Here is a 25,240-nt window from a genome sequence, read left to right as displayed (position 1 = left end):
CAGATTGCGCTATCTACTTCTTACTAGCTTCCTCACAGGATCACAACACAAAGAGGACACCTGTACTTCATGAAGCACAAAGTTAGGATAATGTTGTTAAAACTTAAGATAGTGAAGGTTTTCTATTATTTCCCCCATCATAGAAACTGATTATTCCTCTGGAAACCATGATCAGCCTCATCAATGTAGTTTATGGATTAGTATCTCATGAACAACATAAATACATATTTTAAATCACTTATAGTTTATATCAACCTCATGCATTTTCAAAGAAGTTCATCAGGGTTAAATGCAGAAGGGAATTGAATTTGATTCAGTGTTAGTTTGGAGGCTGGATTTAATTATTAATGCAATTGCAAAGTTAATTGCCGTTAAAAATGAATACCCAGGTTCTCATTCAAGAGTTTTAATGTTTAATGTGCTGCTTAATATTCCATCTTGAATTTCTTACAAGTTATTTCTCAGGGGCCCAGTATGAGGCAGTGGCAAAATGGCTGAACTGTGAAGTCCTTGATTCAGATCTCACCACAAGCTCCGTACATGAGAATACTAATCTATTTTGAATATATAGTGCTTTAAGTTGCATTATTACGTCCATTTATATTATGATATCAGCAATTATACTTTTTATTCCTTTCAATAATAATCTCTAACATGAGATTAGTCTTCTTCTGTTTATTTTTACACTGAGAATTCTTAGCATTTTCATCAGAATTTCAAAAATGTTTTTCCACCAGAATCACAAACATTTCCCCAGAACTGCAAATTCTGTCAGTATGAAGCTTAGATTGCAGTGACTTACAAGGAGCCATTTTGCTGTCCATTCACATAATGTAGTTCGTTCCATTCCTTTTTGTTCCTAGTATTTGGTGTCATTTGAAAATTTGAGTATTTTGTTGTTCATGTCATATTTAAAATTGTTTATAGAGCAAGTAAAATATTAGCTTACAATGCATATCAGGTTCTCAAATAAACAAGACAAATTATATTCACAGTTGCACACACAGTTTATATGACAAGTTATTAGCCAAATTATATGTCTAAAATATATATCCTAAAACATGTTCAATATTTCATTGTTTCTGGGCATTGTAGAGAGAAATTGGATTTAAATGATTATATCATCACAGTCTGTTATAGAATAAATGGGATTCATCTATAATGACTCTTTTTAACTGATATGCCATTCTTATGCTAAATAAAATATAGATTGAAGTGCAATCTTCTTATCAGAAAATCAGCTTCCATACAGTAACCCTACTGAAAAGGTCCACCATGCCCCATTATCATCTGAAGACTTGAAAGTGGGCCTGAATAGTAATTTGAGAAAAATGATGGAACATCTTGCCATGAGTAATCCCTTATCTTATTTTCTATAGCTGGGTATCATGAAAAGACCCATTTCAATAGAGTTTCCATAAATATATTCTGGGATTATTTTTTCCCTCTGATTGTGAGCCAGAAGGTGACTAATTATGTTAACGGATGCTTTCTTCATTGATATTTTATTCAAAACATGAGACATAAATCCAATAATCATAATAATTACCAGCATACAGCTCAGAGGTCACAGGTTCATTCACAAGTTCTGGAGCTGCATTGATCAACAGCTGAGCAGCTTCTAAGTTATTATGTAAGGCAGCTACATGAAGAGCTGTCTCCCCAACAGCACCTACAAAGAGTATCAAAGAAAGAGAAGCTCTCATGACATTGCAATGATCTGGGGATGGTCCCTCTAGCGATAGCTACAACTATGACAATTATGTTTATAGGTCACAACAGACAGAATGCTGGACACGTCTATTCCTGGGATCTCTTGTTTGTGGCCTGTCTCCTGACAGATGATGATAAACAAGAGAGATCATGCCATATGCCTTATGGATTCATGAGGGGCATTTTGTTTTCCAGAAGGAAGTTCAAGGCATTTAGTCATCTTGCTCCTTTCAGGATCTGAAGCTGTCCTTGCATATGCCAATCAACCACATTTCTACCACCATCTCCTTTTTGCTCCTCAAATTGTGCTTTCTCTTAATAGGTAATAGGGCCGTAATAAATAGGTTGGACCATTACCTCGTTCATGAAGGTCACAGGAATGGCTCTCTATCAGCTTCTGGATGGCTGAGAGATCATTTTCTTTTGCAGCCAGGAGGAGGGGAGATTCCCAGATCCTGTAGCAAGCAGGAATAAAGGTAATCAGTTCAGAATACTATAGATTACAATTCACATATAAATATATTATCATCTCTCTTGACGTTGTCATCATCATCAGCTCTTATCTTTCTAAACTAGGAAAATTATTATCTTTAATCATAAGGCAATGAAAAAAATCCCAAGAAATACAAATATATAAATGTAGATATCATTTATAACAAGTTATCTTCAAGCTCTGACATTTTTATTATGTTTTAAAGGGGGCAGTGTTATTTTGCCCATAAGACCCATAGATGGTAAAGGTATATCAATATAGGTCACCAATTTGGAAAATTAAAGAAGAGATCATTAGTTAGCCCAGAAGATCCATTCCATTGTGTGATAGTCCATGGCATAGGCTGTCTCAGCCATGTTGCCTGCTTTTAATTTAGATTTTCTAAATTTAAAGGGGGCAGTGTTCTTTTAGAATCGTTATTTCTGAAATGTGTATTGTTATACACATTTTGAGGTACAAAGTCTTAGTCACTAATTGGGTAATAACACCATGGAATGCCTTCAGGAATAGGTGTTTTTTAAAAACATGGTAATTTATTGTTTTTATTTTTCTTAATACAGCTTCACAGGGATTTTTTCAAAAGCAACAAATCAACCGCAAACTAGCAAATGCAAAATGTTGGTGTCAGTCAATGCAGAATTAATGAATTTGAATTTGAATTTGTGTTTATTTGTATGCTGCCCTTTTCCCTGGGGGGACTCAGGGCGGCTCACAATCAAAAGGAAGGGGGGAAACAGACTTTTACATATAGACAGTACATAATTAAAACACAACATTCATACCATTCGGGCAGGTCACAATCTTTAGCCCCAGGCCTGACGGGATAGCCAGATTCTAAGGGCTGTGCGGAAGGTCTGGAGGGTGCTGAGGGTACGAAGCTCCACGGGGAGATCGTTCCATTGGGTTGGGGCTACCACCGAGAAGGCTCTCCTCTGCGTGGTGGCCAGTCGGCATTGGCCAGCAGATGGAACTCGGAGGAGGCCTAAACGATGAGATCTAATGGGTCATGTGGAGGTGACCGGCAGTAGGCGGTCTCTCAAGTACCCAGATCCACTACCATGAAGGGCTTTATAGGTGGCAAGTAGCACCTTGAAGCGTATCCGGAGATCGACAGGTAGCCAGCGCAGCTCGCGGAGGATAGGTGTTATGTGGGTGAAGCGAGGTACACCCACAATCGCTCGCACGGCTGCATTCTGGACTAGCTGAAGTCGCCGAATACTCCTCAAGGGCAGCCCCATGTAGAGCACATTGCAGTACTCCAGCCTAGAGGTCACAAGGGCACGAGTGACTGTTGTGAGAGCCTCCCGGTTCAGGTAGGGGCGCAACTGGTGCACCAGGCGAACCTGGGCAAATGCCCCCCTGGTCACAGCTGACAAATGGTGGTCAAAAGTCAGCTGTGGGTCCAGGAGGACTCCCAAGTTGCGGACCCTGTCTGAGGGGTATAATGTTTGACCCCCCAGCCTGAGACATGGAATATTTGCCAAATTGGCGGGAGGGAAACACAACAGCCACTCGGTCTTATCCGGGTTGAGCATGAGTTTGTTAGCCCTCATCCAGTCCCTAACGGCTTCAAGTCCCTGGTTCATCACGTCCACCGCGTCATTGAGTTGGCACGGGGCGGACAGATACAGCTGGGTATCGTCCGCATACTGGTGGTATTTTATCTCGTGTTACCGAATGATCTCGCCCAGCGGTTTCATGTAGATGTTGAAAAGTAGGGGAGACAGGACCGAACCCTGCGGCACCCCATATGTTAGGGGCCTAGGGTTCGATCTCTGCCCCCCAACTAACACCGACTGCGACCTGTCCGAGAGGTAAGAGGAGAACCACTGTAGAACAGTGCCTCCCACCCCCACCTCTCGCAGTTGTCGCAGAAGGATACCATGGTCAATGGTATCGAAAGCCGCTGAGAGGTCAAGGAGAACCAGGATGGAGGCATGGCCTCGATCCCTGGCTCTCCAGAGGTCATCGGTCAATGCGACCAAAGCGGTTTCTGTGCTGTAGCCAGGTCTGAAGCCGGACTGGAATGGGTCAAGATAGCTGTTGGAATGTTGGAATAATACAGATACATATCACAGATACATACAAACCTATGTCAATAGATATATTATCTGAAACGTCTCTGGTGCTTCACTTTACACCACAATTCCAATTGTACTCTACTTTCTTTTATTTTCTCAGAAGGTTCACTCAAGGTCTTGTGTTTAGTTAGTCTCAGTCAAAATAATGATAAAAAGTTGCCCATCAGTAGATTTTGTGTAGCTCGGTCATAGAGCAAACTTTAAGTATGCAATAGTTACTTTAATAAGATGCATATCCTAGGAAAAGGAGACATCAGCATTTACATTTTGGTTCAAATCTACAGTGGTTCTTGAGCTAAAGAAAATGAATATTACATTGAGTACTAAAATCTAGATTTAGAGCAAACCCTGAATATATATTTATGTGCACACTTTAAATTTAAACTTTAAAAAATGACATGGAACCTATTTAAGCCACCATTAATTTAAAAAGTAAGTGTAGATGGCTGAGGCATTCTCAATTGCTGGTTTATGTCTGTCAGGGGGAAAGTACTCTCAATTTTAAAAACTTAATTTGTGATAAAATCTAAAGTGTTGAAATCCATGAGAATTTTTGCTTGTCTTATTGTACAGAAATGTTATCTATATTACAGTTGTTCTTCACTTTTTACTTTAAAAAATTTGAGGCTAGCATTATCTATTTCATTATAGTCACTGTCACTCCATTACAAACTACAGAAATAGCATTTCATAAATATGTAAAATATTGCAAACTTTTATTCTAAGCCAATGGTAAATATTTAAAATCTGATATCTATCAGTTCTATTAAGCTTGTCTTAATTCTATCCCTACTAACCATAACGGATGTTACCTTGCTAAAAGTTAAACATATTTCTTAGCCAACCTCCAAGGCTTGACTTATAGAATCTATAAAAGTTTCATCTAGCTCACCACCAGGAGATCAATTTAGCAATTTCCTAATAACAGACGCAGCATAAATAGATCATATTTCTGTGTAAAAGAAGCAATACATAGTCTACTGAGTCAGTGTTCCTCTTTTCATAAGAGCAAAGGTGCTGCTTATATGCAATTTTCTTGTGTCTACCAACTAAAATTGCTGATAGCATAACATTAAATCTGGTCAGAGCTAAAACTCTTCACCATTTTAGCATCATGATACAAAACACATAAGCAGTTGGTCGGAAACTACTAATAACACCAGGTAAGGGGAAATATTTTGGGGTGACATTCAGAATAAGATCCAAATTCATTCTTTAATTGGATTCATAATATTATTCTGAAGAGCCCATTGATTCTGAAGAAAACTCATTTCTCTCCCTTTTACCTTTAAAACTATATTTCAGCCCTACTGGAAACCCAGAAAGAGTGGGGGATGGGGAAGAATCAATTTTAAACGAAAAGAAAATTATAAACCATGGACTATAACAATTAGGCCATTGTTTCCATCCCCTGTTCAATGTGGAATCCAAAGTACTCTCATTTGAGAGATGATTGTCTGGACTAAACTTGAACATATCGCTCTGATAATTGGTTCTGCTGTAAATTCCTCTTACGATTAAGATTTTTTTTAAAAAAATCAGTTAGAAGGTGGTTTCTTGTGGCTTAATACAGTTTATCTTGAATTCTGGAATTAGAAAGAACAGAAAGAACAGAGTTTCTATATGACATCTGTTGAGATATTTGAAGAGTACCATTACATTCCCGCACTCTTCCCAAGATGAAAAATCCACATCCTTCAAGTTCTATTTACAGTACTTTATAGAGCCAAGGTGGCGCAGTGGTTAAATGCAGCACTGCAGGCTACTGCTAGATCAGCAGGTCAGCGGTTCAAATCTCACCGGCTCAGGGTTGACTCAGCCTTCCATCCTTCCGAGGTGGGTAAAATGAGGACCCAGATTGTTGGGGGCAATATGCTGACTCTCTGTAAACCGCTTAGAGAGGCCTGAAAGGCCTATGAAGCGGTATATAAGTCTACTGCTATACTGCTATTTATTACTATCCAGCAGAACAAAGTTCATTTTCTTAAAGCTAAAGTTTACTCTATAGAATCATTATCACCATTAATAAAACAAGGAATCTGAGAAAACACATTTGGAAGTACTATATTAGCTAGGACACTATTATTATTACAGCATTTATATAGCCAATTTATATAGCCAACCTCTTGGAATTGCAATGGGCATCATTACAGTTTTCTCTCTTAGATAATCTAAAACTCTATGAAAAAGTAGAGCATAAGATGATCAGGTAAACTCACTCTCATATCATTTTTGGCATAATGTCAAAAGACAAACTCCAAAGAAGCAATTATATCAGACTGTTTAGACCTGTTTATTTGTAAGCCCTTGCATCTTTGTGACAGGAGGATCAGTGACCATATTCCTGAATCAGTGGTGGGTTCCTACCAGTTTGGACTGATTCGGCTGAACTGGTAGTGGTTTGGTGGCCTGGGTCACTGGAACCGGCAGCGACCCAGGACTACCACTCCACCGAACTGGTTCGGGTCATAGGCACAGCCATCTTGTTTTTCAGTTCTGCACACGAGCAGAACAATTTTGATTGCACTGTGAATGCGCGGATGGTGTGCATCAAGCGCATGCAGCATACACTCTAGCAAACCGGCAGTAGTGCCTGCCGGAACCCATCCCTGTCCTGAATACAACCATCCCCCTAAGGTTAAATAATTCGATGGTCTGGAGCTCTACCCAAATTTCAAAGCACAAAAGAAGAAAAAAGAGAAAAAAATGATGGTTTTAAAGAAAAAAATCTTCTCAGAAACAGGATTGACAATCAAAAAGAAATCAATTAAAGTAGCAAAAGGACGCTGAGATTACCTGAGAGATCCAATAGACAATAAGGTGTGGAGAGACATCCACAAAAACTTTACCAAGGAAATAAATAGAAAATTAACTCCACAAATGGCAAAAGAAATAAGTCTACATGCCTTCTGGAAGGACACAGGTTGATATATGAAAATCTATAATAAAAAATAATAATAATAGCTAAGTTTAATGATTAGTAAGTAGGAATTTAGTAACTCTTTAGGATTGCTTGCTTAAATAAATAGTTGATAATGGCAACAAGATATATTTCTATGTTGGCTGGAGGTGAGGAAGCTGGAAATAAGTAATAAATGATTTCGTTACAAACATTATTGATAATAATAATAATAATAATAATAATAATAATAATAATGAAATGATAACAGTTATAGTTAATGACATATGACTGGCTTAATATAAGGAATTTGGATATAAATTGCAAACAATGATTCGGGGGGAAAAGGTTAAATAACTGTATTTATTTATATGATTAAGGTGATCAGACATCCCGATTTTGGCGGGACAGTCACGATTTATAACAATTTGTCCCATGTCCCGGGGCATTTTTAAAAAGTCCCAATTTCCGGCTTTATGTTGAAAGCCCAGTGGATTTGCTTAAGAAATCCTAACCGGGGCAAGACAAAAGACACTCTATCTAAACCCTCTCTATGTCTCAGTACTTTCATTGAAGATATTAAAATGTTAAAGCAAGAAAACGGACCCCCCCACCTATTTTACTTAGTTTTATAAGAAAAGATGACCCAGTACCATAGAGCTCCAGGAAATACTTGGCTAGAGAAGTCGCAAGTGTTCCTTCCTGGATTTTCCAGAGGGGAGGGGCATGGAGGTTGGAGGTCAGCTCATGTGGAAAAAATGGTGGCAAAGTTTCTTTGAAAAATATTTCCCTGACTAATTTCACCATTTTAATTTACTCAGTTCTTTGTATTAACATTTACATCATTCTGGATTGGCTTGGAGTGCCTGCCTGCTGGTAAGTGAGCTGGGTTTTTTCTTTTATTTTTTAATGTATTTTAAAATAATATTTTATTTATTGTGCATAGGATTTTTAAAAATAGTTTTATTCTGTGTGGATTCTTTTTTTAAAATTGTCTTAGACTATTTAAAAAAAGATTCTATCCAAAATAAATTGAAGTGAAACCATTTTTAAAAATTCTATGCACAATGCTTTGAAATATATTGTGCATGGAATTTTTAAAAATAGTTTTACTTCAATTTATTCTGTGTGGAATAGTTTGTAATGTTTTACTTCAATTTATTCTGTGTGGATTCTTTTTTAAAATTGTCTTAGACTATTTAAAAAAAGATTCTATCCAAAATACAAAATACCAGCTGCAGTTATTCACTTAAGAACTGTGGCAAGAAAGGTGGTATAGTGACCAAAGTTACAATGGCATTGAAAAAAGTGACTGATGACCATTTTCACACTTAGCGACCATTTTCACACTTAGCGACCGTTGCAGCATCTTCATGGTCACGCGATCAAAATTTTGATGTTTGGCAACAGATTCATATTTATGATGGTTTCAATGTCCTGGGGTCATTTTAATTGCCTTTTGTGACCTTTTGACAAAGTCAAATGGGGAAACCAGATTCACTTATGTTACCAACTTATCAGCTGCAGTTATACACTTAAGAACTGTGGTAAGAAAGGTGGTATAGTGACCAAAGTTACAATGGCATTGAAAAAAGTAACTTATGACAATTTTTCACACTTAGCGACCATTTTCACACTTAGCGACCGTTGCAGCATCCTCATGGTCACGTGATCAAAATTTTGATGTTTGGCAACAGTTACAATTTATATTTGTAAATTATAGTTATGTTGAAATAAAAAAATATTACCATACTATTTTTGCGTTGTATGAAAATTTTTGTTGCTCCGTATAAAATTTTTAATCAAGCCCCCCCCCCCAGGTCAAAGGTGTCCCTCTTTACAAATCTGAAAATCTGGTCACCTTATATATGATAGAGTGTCCCACTATCTAAAAGGCTATTATCTAAAAGAAAGAGGGAAACCTATTCTCCAAAGTACCTAAAGGCAGATCAAGAAGCAATGGATGGAAACTAATCAAGGAGAGAACCAGCCTAGAACTAAGAAGAAATTTTCCTGGCAATTAAAACAATTAATGCCTGGAATGACTTGCCTTGAAAAGTTGTGGGTGCTACAGCATTGAGGGTTTTTCAGAAGAGATTGGACACCCATTTGTCTGAAATGGTATAGGGTTTTCTGCTTGAGCAGAGGGTTGGACTAGAAGAACTCCAAGGTCCCTTCCAATTCTGTTATAGGGAGGAGTTTGGTCTATGCTCTCAGACCCTGGATATTTGTGAGAAGAAAAGAACCAGCCTAAATCTATTCCAATATTGTTTAGTATAATGTTTGCAAGATTCAAGTAGAAAAATACAATATACCTCAATGCAGTAAGATATGGAGTATTACCTAGTCTGATTTATTTTGGATGTGCTCAACTCTCTGAGTTGTCCAGTTTCCTTACAAAATTGTAAGAGGATCTATTTATCAGGAGAGGTGTGCGTGTGGAGGGGGGAAACAACATATTCTGTTCCAATGTTCAACTGCAGATAATAAAATAGTGCATAACAAGACACTGTGATTGTGAAGTTAGAAGCTGAAGCATTGAATGCCAAAACATTATCCCTATAATTATGCCCCATAAACTACATAAATAAAAGAAAGAAGCTAAATAAGTTGAGTTCTACAACTTGGTTGCCAACTGTAGTTCATTCAAATTCTATTAAAAAATGTCATTGCTGCATTTTATTCAAAGGAAAGAATACAGAATAATTTTCTCCAGCCTCTGGCCTGCATCTCAGTTTCAATCAGCACTGGCTAAGAAATTCTGGGAGTTGAAGTCCACACATCATAAAGTTGCCAAGTATGGGGAAAAAACATTGATCTAAATAGATAATTAAATGAATACATAGGAACTACATTTAATTTTACGTATTTTCCTGCCTAGGCCTCATAACTGAAAGACTCCCTATGGCTTATAGATCTGTAGGGCTTAGGAATAAAGGCACATTAGCAAGCAAGGGCCATTAGGTAAATTTCACTGAAAGGACAACACATCATTTCAGCAAGAATTACATGGGAGAGTTTACTTAATTTCATTCTTGTCTCTAATGCACAAACAACCCGGTTCTTGGCTGTTTCCCACTCAAATTGTCTAATGACAAAATACCAGTCTACAATCAATGGGTGTGTGGGAATAGCTGAAGAATGTCAAGTCCCAAGACCCGGAGGGATCAAGGTTGACTTCAGTTAAGAAAAACGGAACCTGTCAGAAAGGGAGCGGATCTACTGGGCCAAGTGCCACACCTCAGCCCTGATTCATGAAGCTCCCTGAGCTCTGTGCCAGCCAATGCCCTGAAATGAGGAAATGCCATTGGCACTGGTTCCAAGCAGGAGCCCAGGCTGAACTGAAGGCCACCCTGGCACTGATTCCTGGCATCCTATTCCCTCCTGTTTTAGAACTATCAGAGCATGCTGAGAAGGTTTCTTTAACCCTCCTTCCATTTGTGAGAAAGGCTGATGTTAGGGCTCCTTCACTGATAGTGCCTCATGAGGGCTAGACCCATGAATTCCCTGAAAGGAAGGCAAGAAGCAGGCATGATGGGAAACCTGGTTTTGCTTATTTATTTATTTTCAAAAATTCCTTTTGAACATAAACTTGGCTATCAGCAAGATTTAGTAACTATCAAGTCCCTTTAAAGCAGGGAGTAACTATCAAGTCCCTTTAAAGCAGGGAGAGGAATAAAACACAGCTGGCAAGAGGGAAATAAGATTCCTTCCTGAATATCCGCCTCAGCACCACTTTACATATAATCCTCCCCCTACCCCATTTATTTTAGGTTGTTTTTTATAAATAGGCACCACATTATAAATGGTTTCAGGAAGTAATGTACTAATCTATATTATAAGACTTTAACATTTTAGTTAAACACATATATTCCTCTTTCTTCTCACCTTCCCCAAAGTTTAAATCTCCCTTCATCTGCCCTTCCTAGATTGTTAGAGAAAGCAAAAACAAATGTGGAAGTGTGGGTGTGGATGTGTTTCTGAGCAATACTCCAAGAATTTCCTAGCAGCAACAGGGAAAATAGCCTGGAAGTATATCCAAAAACTAACTACCAATCATGAGATTTGAAATTCCCGTATTGTCTTCTGTGAAAAACAATGGTAACTGTTTTGCAAAATAGGCTAAAATGGAGGCTGTGCCTGACTCTCTCCTATTTCCTCTGTAATCTTTTTCTATCTGGTCTCTATCAGGTAGAAATTCCAATGCATGTTATAAAAGCAGAGGATGGGTTTTAAAGAAGTATCTTCTTCCTTTCATTATTTATCTCTTAACTGTATTGCAATTTAGAGACAAATGCAAGGTAGAAGATACCCCTTTAAATGTATTAGAAATAGCTGTACTGGAGGTGTTCTGTTAAGATACAACCTGTTGTGCCTTAAAATAACTTATACTGTAAAACTACTGTACAGGGCAGTGGAGTTGCCATGGTAATGGCTTCACAAGGTAGCTCCCTCTGGTAAGGGGTAAAACCCAACATTGAAAATTAGATTTGATCTGGACATTTCCCTTCTATAAATAAACATCCGGGCAACGCCAGGTTATAAACTAGTATACAACAAAAAGAGAGTCTCAGGCTGTGGTCAATGTTTCCTATGGTCACTAATGCCTAAAATCATTCAATCTTACTTCTAAGTTTGCCTGGCGTTATCACTTTTCATGGAAACCTGGACAAAATCAACTTGGATTAATCATATTTTTTTTTTCAGAATGGTTCTTTGTATTGCACACACACCTCCCTTTGATAGGCAGCACTGAATGCTGAATGCTATTATTGAGCAGATAAAAAAAGATAATGGGTTTGTATGCATTCTCATGAAGTGTTATAATGAAATGTGTGTGTGTGTGTGTGTGTGAGAGAGAGAGAGAGAGAGAGGGAGGGGGAGAGAGAGAGAGAGAGAGAGAGAGAGAGAGAGAGAGAGAGAGAGAGAGAGAGAGAGAGAGAGAGAGAGATCAAATTTAAACAACCATCCAGCTCCTGACGACTTTGGCTGGCACACAACATGAAAAGCAATTCAAAAAAACAACAGAAAAGGTAAAAGAACAGCCAGCATCTGAGCATTCAGCAACAAACAAACTCATAAAATCTTACAAGGGAGCCAACCAGTCTGACCAAGAAAAGTTTACAGGGACCTTTAAAAGAAACTCAAGGTGGGGGCCATACTGATCTGGGGTTGGGATGCTAATTCAGAGGGTCAAGTAGTGATAAAGAAGGTGTGTTTCCTGGGACCCATTAGGTAACTGTGAATGACAGGATTCAGAGCACACCCACTTAATCTATTCAGAATAGATGGCCAGAAACAATAGGAATTAGTTAATCCCTCGGATACAATGATGTAGTAATAACTACCTCCAAGTTATTGCTACATTGTAGAAGAAAGAATGGAAATAAACTACAGAGGCCCAAACACAATTAGTCTATATGCACAAAAGGTTAAGAACTCACTGCCCAAGAACCACAGTTTCTCAAGCTTCCTGAGCTGCAGTGAGCTAAATGCTCTTATAAACACAAAGCACAGCATCTTCTACCACATTATCCCTCAGTCACCATAAATGAATTCTGAGAGTTGGAATCCACCTATCTTAAAATGGCTGAAGTTGAGACACATTGTGCTAGCACACATACCGGGGTCCTTCCTCTTTAGGGTGTTTATTTATAAAGCCATCATTTACCTTTATGCAAATGGAAAAATACCAGAATTTATGTTCATTTGGGGTTGAGTTGGGTGAGGGAGCAGTGCAACTCTATAGCACCATAACCAACTCCAGTTCACACTGACCAGGGCAGAATATTGGTAGGGAAGAGAGCTGTATGTAGAATTTATCTTCCTAAATCAGGGGTTCCACTCAATTTGTGGATATGCATTCCAATTTAAGGGAACAGGAGAGAATGATGGATACAATGGTGGGTTTCATTTATTTTTACCACCAGTTCGCCCCGCGTGCGCACGCTTGCTTCACACACACATGCACCTTCTGCTCATGCACCCAGCCTTCCCTGCATATGCTTTGCTCATGTGTGCACCTTCCTCGCATGCGTCTGGCCTCAAAAAATGGCTAAATAGGATGGCATAGAGCCAGGGCCCGTCCATGATCTCTGCTACCAGTTCACCCGGACCGGTCCAAACCAATTGAATGCCACCTCTGGATGTATATTAGTTTCAAGCTCAAGTTAGATCGAATCCTTTTTAGAGCAACTACAGATCTTGGAAATCCAGAACTATTTTTTAACTAGATAAGGAGTATAACAATAAGCTACATTCTATCAAGTTCATGCTCCATCACAATCCATTTTAGTAGTCCCAAACTTTGTCCCAAACTTCTTATAGACTTCATCCCTGATGTGTTTTTCTCCTCCTAGTTCCATCTAAGTTCTACCAAACTTTACTTCTAACTCTTTAATATTCTCCCTAACTCTATTGGGAGCATCTCCCACAAACTGTTTTGTTTTGGAAAGAAATTATCACCCACCTGATCTTTCAGAATCTGCTGAATGTCTGAGGATTTTAAAAAGGCAACAACAACAAAGCAAGCTCATTAAAACGATATATCATACCGTTCTAATTAACATTTAATATAAAGAAGAGGAAATGTTCCCCGTCTGCTTTTAATTATGGGGTTTTATGGGAGAACTTGCCATAGGAATGACAATGTTTATTTTCACATATCATAAAAATGAATAACTTGCAGAAAGGTAATGAAGATGATGGTGCAAACTACAGGGGTAATAACAATAATTATGGATATACTGAATTATTATTCTTTTACCTCCTGCTAGAGATTCTTCTCCTCGCTTCCCCTTCAATTTTTGGACATAAAGCCAAGTTGGAAAACTTACATTGATGCATTTTATTGTTTTACTTAGTGACTTAAAATCAGAAGGAATCCAGTGGCATCTTTTTTGGACTAAAATTTTATTAACTGGCAATAGCTTTCATGAGCTCCACTTCACTTCATCAGAAGCACAAAATGATATAATCTCTCCTACTATATTATCAATAATTCATCTTTTATGTTAGATTGGAACTAATATTTTGACTCAATTCATTGCCGCTGGTAAAGTCAGATTTTTCTTTTTCTTCCTAATTATCTACAACCAGAAGTAGTCTAATTAATGATTCTGTTATATAGAAATACCACATCTTTTTTTAAGAGTTTAAAAAGATTTCCCCATTGAGAAATTGGATGATGTCATGAACATATCCTACGTAGTTTTGCAGTTAACAATATCAAAAATGGCTTGCCATTGCCTTCTTGCAGAATCAGATTAGAAAAGATTAAAATAAATGTGAACATGCCAACCTTTATTTGCTGTCCTGAGTAGCAAGAGGCACCAAAGAAGATTGTCAAAGCTTTTGGCAGAGGTTCATGTCTCCAACAGTGTTCTGGGAATTGATTCTGCCCAACCAAAGCCAAGATTTTAAAAAAAGGTAAAGACATGCTTGAACAAGCTCAACCTGGGATGACTACATGGATCCTTCTATGTAATTTTCTTGGCAGCAAATCAATAGTGGGTCGCCATTGCTTTCTTTTTCAACTCCCCAGCCTCATCCAAATACTAACCAAGCCCCCAAATGCTTAGCCTTTGGCTGTTAGCCAAATTTGACTGGGTCTTGCCATTTGCATGGGGAGAAAGACAAGAGTTTTGCAGCTGAAATCCTCTGCAAGGCCACATAATTACCTAACGTGCAATTTTTCCCAGGTCCCCTGCTAACACAGACCTTTATTATTACTTGCTTTATTAATGAGATCAGCTTCTTTACTGCTTTCCTTACCTACTTATCATTTATAGTGGGCTGTTAGTGACAGAGTTTCCTCCGCCAAAGGACAACTTCAACGTTAATAGTCCTTAAAATTTCATAGTGCATAAGAAGGAGTAGCAGAGCTGATAATTTGAAACTTGTTTTCCATTATCTACTTCATGCATTCTATCATTTCCTCCAAATTTCAAACCAAACTGATAAAAAATGTGTCAGTATTGCAAGTATAAATATACTGAGAACTGACACAATTACTTTTCTTACCCTGATTTTTGGAACACATATTTCTGTCAGTTCTTTTGGCAAAAGCCACTAGTTTGCTGACATTAGGGGCTTTGCTTCCTAAGCTATTAAGATTTTCTTTCTCCATTAAAATCTCTTGAGGTAACTGCTTTCACACATGTTCAGCCTCATTTTGAAGCTAAAATGTTGCCATAAGTATAGATTTGAAGGTAAATTCTATCTTGCACTAAATTCAAATACACTGGAGGAAACTGGACAGAAGGTGGGATCATAAAGGTGACTATGATGAATAAGCTGCAGCAGCCATTTTGAAATAGTCAACCTAAGTTCTTTCGTCTGAGAATAGAATTTCTCTTTTGTTGAACTCTACTTTTCTATCTTACCAACCTCAAAAAACTAGAATGGCTTCATGCCACAAAGCAATATCCAGTGTTTCAAATATCTGCTGATTTAAGACTAGTTTAAGCTATATTATGTTGGCTCAAACTCCACAGAGGAAGAAAGTGAAAGCTAAGCAGATTTTTATGACGGAATATATATTTATTTAGAAGATAAATATTTCTGTAAAAATTTATGCATTACACAAGCAAACCAGAAATTAGTTTTTACTACACAAGTGCACTATAAATTTCAGTTATTAAAAAAATAGTATATGTTTGTGTGTGTGTGCATATAGGATCTCTTCAGTTTTAACTCCTGTCGACTGCCTTCAGAAGTTCCTGCAGTTTTCTTGACATGGTTTTTCAGAAGTGGTTTGCCCTCCCCGCTTTCCCAGGGCAGAGTGAAGATGAGTGGCCTAAGGTCACTCAGCCAGCTTTGTGCCTAGGATAGAACTAGAATGCACAATCTCCCAGTTTTCTAGCCTGGTGCTTTAACTACTACACCAAAATGGCTTTCAAAAAATAGCATATAAATTAAATATTTTTTTTAAAAAAATCTACATTCTATACCTAGATGTAGCTCTAAAATATCTTTGTACAGTTGCAAGAAAAAGTATGTGAACCCCTTGGGATTACATGGAGTTTTGCATGAATTGGTCATAAAATGTGCTCTGAACTTCATCTAAGTCACAACAATAGACAAACACAGTCTGTTGAAAATAATACTACACAAACATTAGATGTTGCCATGGTTTAATTGCACATAACATGTAAACATTCACAGTGCAGGGAGGAAAAAGTATGTGAGCCCCTAGCCTAATGACGTCTAAAAGAGCTAATTGGAGCCAGGAGTGAGCCAACCTTGACTCCAATCAGTGTGATGATATTGGATGTGTTGCTGACAGCTGTTCTGCCCTTTAAAAACACACACCTGTTGTGGGTTTACTGGTTTCAAGAAGCACTGTCTGATGTGAACTATGCCTCACAGAAAAGAGCTCTCAGAAGACCTACGATCAAGAATTGTTGACTTGCATGAAGCTGGAAAGAGTTACAAAAGTATCTCCAAAAGCCTTGATGTTCATGTGTCCACAGTAAGACAGACTGTCTACAAATGGAGAAAGTTTAGCACTCTTGCTACTCTCCCTAGGTGTGGTCATCCTGTAAAAATGACTGCAAGAGCACAGTGCAGAATGCTTCATGAGGCAAAGAAGAATCCTAAAGTGTCAGCTAAAGACCTATAGAAATCTCTGGCACATGCTAACATTTTTGTTGACATATCTACAATAAGGAAAACATTAAACAAGAATGGAGTACATGGGAGGACACCATGGAGGAAGCCATTGCTGTCCCCCCAAAAAATATTGCAGCACGTTTGAAGTTTGCAAAAGAGCACCTGGATGTTCCACAGCACTACTGGCAAAATATACTGTGGACAGATGAAACCAAAATTGAGTTTTTTGGGAAAAACACACAATACTATGTGTGGAGAAAAAAAGACAAAGCACACCAACATCAAAACCTCATCCCCACTGTAAAACATGGCGGAGGGAGCATCATGGTTTGGGGCTGCTTTGCTGCCTCAGGGCCTGAACGGATTGTTGTCATTGATGGGAAAATGAATTCCAGAGTTTAGCAAGACATTTTGCAGGAAAACGTACTACCATCTGTCTGCCAACTGAAGCTCTGCAGGGGATGGGTGATGCAACAGGACAATGACCCAAAGCATACAAATAAGTCAACACAAAAATGGCTTCAACAGCACAGAATACGCCCTCTGGAGTGGCCCAGTCAGAGTCCTGACCTCAACCCGATTGAAATGCTGTGGCATAACCTTAAGAGAGCAATTCACACCAGACATCCCAAGAATATTGCTACACTGAAACAGTTTTGTGAAGAGGAGTGGCCCACAATTACTCCAGATCGTTGTGCAGGTCTGTTCTGCAACTACAAGAAACGTTTGGTTGAGGTTATTGCTGCCAAAGGAGGGTCAACCAGTTATTACGTCCAAGAGTTCACATACTTTTTCCTCCCTGCACTGTGAATGTTTACATGTTATGTGCAATTAAACCATGGCAACATCTAATGTTTGTGTAGTATTATTTTCAGCAGACTGTGTTTTTCTATTGTTGTGATTTAGATGAAGTTCAGAGTACATTTTATGACCAATTCATGCAAAACTCCACATAATCCCAAGGGGTTCACATACTTTTTCTTGCAACTGTACATTTGTTTTAAGATGGATTCTAGGAAACATTTGATGAGGAATGCCAGTTGCATAAATAATAGACTGAATTAACTTCAAAATGATAAACTGTTTGCAAACTCTTCCCTTTCAGTCTTTCAAAATAAACTTAGCAATAGTGCTTGAAAAACTAGTTTAGTGAAGGAGGAGTCCTTTGCTTCCCAGAAATACTTTCTGCATGGAAACCAACTCAAGTATGTATTCAGTGGTATTACATGGTAGATTCTTCAAGAAAGTGTACCAAATTATTGTTTGTAGCTGAGTAAATCATGCCCATTAGGTGTTCAGTATATTAGACAAATAGAAAGCAAATAAACAGAAGCTTCGTGCTAAGGAAACACTCCTTCTGCAGTCTGACCCCTAGTTAGCAGAGCTGAACAATTGAGGAGGGCTAGGTTGGTCCAACAGCTATCATAAAATGGGTTTATGGGCCTCAGGACTTCTTATGTGCCATACTGTTAACAGCATCCCTTAGAGTAACAAGCTTTTTATGGCCAAACTTCTATGAAGGTAAAATATAGTTCAACAATAAACCATGAAGCAAAAAGTACTGATTTTCTTACCAGATTCTCAATTGTATTTCATGAGAATTTTATCAAATTTGAAATTGCTTCGCTTCAGATATCGCAATATTCTCAGCAGCTTATAAATGGACACAGAAGTCAAACTTATATTCTTACGGCAAGCAGACAATTTCATCATAAATATACAGTACACTAAGATTTCTCATCACTACCTTCTCATTGCTGAATGATGAAAGCTCATTATACAGTGCTCCACTTTTTTTTCCCAACATCTTAAGGATGGAGGTTAAGGTCGAATGAAGTTCCACTTTAAAATGTCAATTCCTGTCCAAAGCACACATGCCAAATCTGTTTCCCAATATCTGAGCCTTCCAAGAAGATAAACCCAAAATATCAATGAAAATTGGTGACTCAGCTCCGATTTTAATTCAGCCAGTTCCTGTAATTGGCCACAGGACCCTCCTCAAGTTATGCTGGCTGCCTTTCTCCTCTCTCTTTTCAACGCTCCAGGTATCTCTCCTTCGGAGGCTGATTATTCTCACTGACTCCCCTTCATAGGAGAACAATTTGCTGCTCAAGGAGAGATAAGTATTCGCAGGAGGGGGAGAAAGGGGGAGGCAATTCCACCGCCTCTTCCAGCGTTATGGATGATGGCGAGTACAATCTGAAATGCATCACGGCACCCAGTCATTGCACGAAATATGTCCTGAGAGCACATTGCCCAATCTTGCAGCAAAATCATTTGGCCAAACCGTCACTGTATATCTCTGAGGGCATAGAACAGGCAAGGCAATATTGCTTTGGCTCTTATTTAGAAATTCCTTTTACCACAAGGAAGCAGTCCGGGTTGATACGTATGGGTATGTTTATTTGTTTGTTCATTTACTGTATTTCATTAAATGAGTCTAGAGCAGGGGTGTCAAACTCACAGCCCGTGGGCTGGATGTGTCACACGCTGGCCACAGCCGGTTTAGCAAAGGGGGGAAAAGTCACAATACCTCATGTGACGGCACCGTGATGACACAAGTACGACACTTTTGGTCTAGAGATTCTATGATGGTCACATTATTCAAATCTACCATTTGCTGATGGAAAATGCTATACAAATATTCCTTAACTTAAACCAGTCGCTTAGCGACCATTCAAAGTTACAACGGATCGTTGAACTACTTGTGACCTGATTTTGAAGCTCTGACAGCCGCCATTTCCCCATGATCACATTTTGGGTGCTTGGCAACCAACCTGCATTTATGATTGGTTGCAGCATCCCATGGTCATGTGACCATGACTTATGGTGGGTTTTTTTTGCCACAAACTGGTGTTTATTTTTGTTTTCCATCCAAAAAAAGCCCATTGGCTAAAATAGATTCACTTGATGAATGCAACATTTGCAGTGCACATGGCATTCACTTTACTAGTATCACACAAAAAAAGTTGTAAAAACAGTCACAGTCACATGGTAACCCATTTAATTATTGTAATTCTGGGCTCAATTACCATCATTCGTCGAGGATCATCAGCATATCCTTGAATTTATGCTCTAAATGAATAAAACATTGTTTCCCAACCTTTGAGACATTTGGAGATCTGAGAAAAGCTTGCCAAAATTTGCTGAAGGGGTGGAGTAATGATAAATGATTTACAAAATAACTGCCACGCGGGACAAAATAATAATCAGTCTACCAAATGTTCCTTTCTACCTTGACTTATTTAGGTTATGTGTCGCACTCCAAACACAAGCCATGGGGCATTAAGTACCATCCATCATTTACTTTCTCAGAAAGCTTGAGGTACCCATTTGAGGCATAGAAGAATTATTTGAAACATAGGTATGGAAAAACCTTGCTTTGCTGCATACCATCTTCACATATTTAATTTGTATGTAAAAAGAAAGAGAAGCAAAGGAATCTAACAGGCATCAGAGTTGCCTCAAGATCAGAATCTTAACTGAAGACAGCAATAATTAACATAAGGCTTGTTAAAAGATGTATGTTTCTTAAAACATACAATATTTGTATGATATTGTATGAATGAGGACCCAGATTGTTTGGTCAATATGCTGATATTTGTAGACTGCTCAGAGAGTATTATAAAACACTATGGAGTGGTATATAAGATTAAGTGCTATTGCTATATTTGTCTTTTTCCCCCCTGAGTGTTGTATCTTTGAATCTCCTGTAAGGTAACCCCGATTTTACCTGTGATGGTTTCCAGAGTTGTGTGGCAATGTCAAGATCTTGCCAAGGAGAGGGGACCCTATGAGCAACAAATTGCCCAAAGAGTGACTTTTCTCTAAATGTCACTGCATAGGACTTTAGATGATGATGATTCAGATGAGATACCCACCACATCTTTCCGTAAGGCAACCCAAGTAAATGCTTGACCCATTACAGCTGTGTGAGAGTCACCAACCTGGACACACAACAGGGGTAATTCTATGATGATTTTGGTAGTTAGAAGAGATGGAGGTAAATCTGCCACTTATCATTTCTTGAATAGGGGCATTGGTGACACTGAAGCAAGTTATCAGACACATATTCGGATGGCAAATACCTACAATATAATAATGTTTAATCAATCACACTGAAAAGCCTCAAAATGATAAAGAAAATATGCCAAACTATAACAAAACAAGCAACAAAGGAAGGGTGAGAGAAAGGCCTCTATTAAGGCTCCCTTAATGTAAATAAGAGATTAAAATCAAACTTTCCAATTTATCCAAAAGATTTATCTGTCACGCACACATTCTCAGACAAATTCACTGTCTGTAACTGTGGCTCTCTCACACCTCAGCTGTCATCTTCGACCCACCAATTCACACTTGGAGAATGGATTGAAGCAATCCCACCAGCTTTCCCACACTCTCAGCTTGGTGTTTCCTAGCAATTCTGTAAAACAATTACTTCCTCCAGATTCAGAAATGAAACAGAATGGGCTCTTGATGTTGTCAATTCTTGTAGGGAGTTTGACACAAAGGGGGAGTTTCCATTGGTGTCACTCTTCAGAGTGTTTGAAATTTTCACATCTGCTGTGTAAATTACACAATTTTCCAGTAGTTGTAGCCACTGCCCTGATACCATCTGAGCTCCACTGGCAGAAGCTTGGGTCATTCTTTGTGGATAAGATGGCACAATTTGTGGCAGGTTTGTGGTCAGTTTGGATAATCTTTTACCTAGAGTGCCTATCATACCATTTATCAGGATCTGTTTTGTTTCTTTTTGCCAGGAGAAGCAGATAAATTCTAGGATCTGGTTGTGCCATCACTGGCCCATTAAAGCTTCTCAGAGTGTCTTCTGCCTGTAGCCACTCAGACCATTAATATATTTCATTGGCAGGTGGGATCTCTTACCACCTGAAAGGAGACAGTAGTGAGATCTTGGCTCAGGAAATATCCCCATGCAGTCCTTTGTTGAATAGGTCACTTTTCATAGTGTCCCTTCTTTAAGAGGCAAGATGGATCCTTCTTACTTAAATTTGTTTGATATATATGAAGTAAAAATGACATTAACTATTTGAAAGTATTGCAGTTTTGGCTATTGCCTTCTTCAGCAGCTCTGATGCCAGAAAAGGATGCTGTTCTCCAACATGACAAGCATAATTTATTGACTTTTTGTCTTGTCAGAACAACTGACAGTGGAAACAGAAATCTTGCTTTTTAACCTTTCAGTTTTGTGAATTACTCTACTAAATACATTTTTTCAAGAACAAACTGAACGTTCTGGAATTTAGAACTGAATTGTCTGATATGCTTTTTAATCCCCACCTCAATATTTGAAACATGTTTTTTTAAAGCTTGTCCTTTATTTCTATTTTTGTTGTAGAGGAGCAAAATAGAAATAATCCTTCTGACATGTCCTCAAAGTCTAAATATATATAGTGGCAAATCTGATTCCAAAATGTTTCAGACTTACAAAGTCAAAACACTCAAGCAGACCTTGTGTGTACAAAATTCTGTTTTATATGCAAAATGTGCAAACTTTAGGAGCATATCTTATGTCTTTTTTGATTGGGGCACATGCATGAAAAACTCTCAGAAAAGGAAGCTGTTCTAAGGATTTTAAGCTTCACACTCTAGGTTACTATGTATCATAAAGATCCACTCTCCCCTCGTTAAATGAAACTGGCAACGCTTTTTTAGAATCGTAGGATAAGCAAGGAGGCATATAAAGTAGCGGCTTTTGTCTTGGTGAATTACAAATGACCCCCTCCCCCTCAGTTACATGCACTGTATACGTTCTAATATTTATTAGCATTAGATTAAGATTTCAATATCTAGAATCAAGGCTTATTAAAATCAGTATGGTGACAATTATGCAGTGAAATGAGCTCCACATTTTACAATCTTCTCTGAGACTTCAGTGCAATCTTTATTTAAAATTTTTGTTTCATTAATTTGCAATTCTCACCATACATAGCTGCTGTGATAATGCACCTAATTTACTCTTTTAAAAGCTGTTCCATTTGAATTCCACTTAACAGAAACAGAAATGAGCACTTACGCTCAGAATAATTTTGATGGCAACCACATGAATTCCCTTTTTAATACAGTCACATTTTAAGGCCAAAAGGTGGCAGCAGAGATCTGCACAAGTCACCAAAGTAATTTCCAGAATGAAAGGATTTCTTTGAAGTCTTCTGGTTATGCACTTAGTAACCATCAGTGGATGAGATCTATTTTTCTCACAGGATTCATATGAAATGAAAATGATGAACACACACCAGTCTATTACAAAGGGCCTAAGCCGGGTATCGTAATGCTAAACTGGAATTGGATACTATGGGTTCTTGTAGATACTTTATTACTTTTCTCTATAATAAGGTCAGTGCACTATTAGTGATGATGGTACCGAGGAAGATAATGAAACATCTTCAAGATGAAAATCAAGGTTAGAGAAAATTAAGAATCCAGAAAATTCAGTCGTGAGCTATATTTATTCCCTATTATTGAAACTGGACTTCCAATTCCATGGAACTTTTCATTCACTACCAAAACACACACACACACACACACACACACACACACACACACACACACACACCCCTCCCCATTCATGTTGAGAAGAATTTCTGCCTGGGTCTTAAACATATACAACATGCCTCCAGCCTCTGAAGATTGAATGATTAGTTTAAAAACAGTGCCTGAACATGATACTTTGAATATCTAGGGGCACATAGACAGGATATAAACATTTGTCAGGCTGATGACTGGCAGGGGTGAAGGCTGAGTTAACTTTTTCTATTAAAGAGAGGGATGTAGGGAGCCCAACTGTAGCAGATGCAGTGGCAGAGCCTGGGGGCAGAATCAAAAGAGGAATCAGCCTAGAGTTTCTACACTGCCACAATTGAACTAACTTAAACCCTTCTGGAATCCTGTTAACTCTTACCTACCACCGAAATAGTGCTAGCCATTAGTTGAGTAGACGTCTATGCATAGGCATGAGCAATAAATCAGTTTAATTGGAACTTAAGGTGTGGTCCTGGTCTTTCTCACCTAATACCAGCATACTTAACACATCGCCTCTTACGCTCCTCTACTTTAGATAGGTTGCTTCATGCCAGCATACTTCCATTATGAGAAGCAGCCAGTAGTGTGCTGGAGCCAGATTGCACTGACTCACAGGAGCTGATTGTTAGATTTTCTAGGATTGTACAGGCCTGATGACAACAAAGGTGACACTTAATGCCTCGCATGCCAATCAGCGGTTGTGCAATTAGCAGCATGGTGTGGCAATGGAGCCAGCAAGAGTGGTTTTAAAACATTTAGTGGTAAACCACTGGAACTATGCCACAGGGTATAAAGTGCTTCATCTGAATCAATGGTTATTTACTTTTTAATAGCCAAAATCTACTTCTCACTATTGCTTGTCAATTTACTCTAAATCCTGCCATTATGCAAACATATGACAATAAAAGAGGCCTTTGTTCAACGGACATAAGCTGAAGAGACCAGCCCAAATAATTACAACTTACTGGGCACACTCCCACCATTAGCGCTCTTGTGAGAAGAAGAAAAAATGCCTTATTCATCTTCTGGCCTCACATTTCTTTCTCATATGTGCTAAGTTTCAGAATCGCACAAACTCCTTTAAAACAAAATCTGGAGCTTCCTTAGTTGCATTCTGAGTCAAGGTTGAGTCAAGGGTGACTCAGGTCAACCTTCCATCCTTCCGAGGTGGGTAAAATGAGGACCCAGATTGTTGGGGGAAATATGCTGATCCTGTAAACCTCTTAGAGAGGGATGTAAAGCACTGTAAAGTGGTATATAAGTCAAAGTGCTATTGCTAGTTAGTATTAAAATGTCTTTGTAAAGTCTTTCAGGCAGACATTTGGCAAACTTTTCTCATAGTTCCATAGAGATTTCAGTTTGCCAGAATAAGAGTTTGCACATTTCAGACAAATTCTGACACATTTTTATTTTTTATAATGATTAGTTTGCATTTCCCCATACAGGATTTGTTCAAAATGCTGCCCAGCTGCTACTACACTGGCAGAGCTGCTGCTTAAAAGAACTGATGAATGCACACCCTTCCCTTTTCTCTGTAATTAGCATTATTGTCCAACAAATTGACATTGTTTTGCAGACCTGTGAAAACTATTCAGAATTCTGTTGCTTTGTTCAGAACATTTCAAATTGTTAATTTCATTTCTAGTTCTTAAAGTCATTCGTTCATTCATTCATTCATTCATTCATTCATTCATTCATTCATATATTCTAGCACCAGCAGACTGGTTCCACAAATTGGAGAATATCACTGTTGTGGTTGTGATGGCTATGGTTAATAGTTATCTCTGCAGATAGTTTCCCAGTATTTCGGGTCTTCAGTAGAAGTTGCAATTTGATATATTACACCATAATCACTAAGTATCAGTTGCTATCTGGCTGAGTTAGGTCTTGTGGGAGACAAAT

General features: G+C 38.4%; 1 protein-coding gene across 1 annotated transcript in view; it reads right to left on the bottom strand.

The window, feature by feature from the left end:
• LOC116506390 (transient receptor potential cation channel subfamily V member 6-like) overlaps window positions 1-25,240 on the bottom strand; it is an 89,873-nt gene that overhangs the window by 31,894 nt on the left and 32,739 nt on the right. Inside the window, exons 2-3 of the mRNA XM_032214114.1 lie at window positions 2,071-2,168; window positions 1,550-1,672 (exon numbers count right to left, since the gene is read on the bottom strand). Of these exons, the coding sequence (XP_032070005.1) occupies window positions 1,550-1,672; window positions 2,071-2,168 (221 nt within the window). The remainder of the gene's footprint in view (window positions 1-1,549; window positions 1,673-2,070; window positions 2,169-25,240) is intronic.

This window comes from Thamnophis elegans, chromosome 3 (assembly GCF_009769535.1).
Source record: "Thamnophis elegans isolate rThaEle1 chromosome 3, rThaEle1.pri, whole genome shotgun sequence".
In the NCBI taxonomy this organism is placed as follows: domain Eukaryota; kingdom Metazoa; phylum Chordata; class Lepidosauria; order Squamata; family Colubridae; genus Thamnophis; species Thamnophis elegans.
Note: the sequence above shows the minus strand (reverse complement) of the source record. Positions and strands in the feature narration are given on the sequence as shown.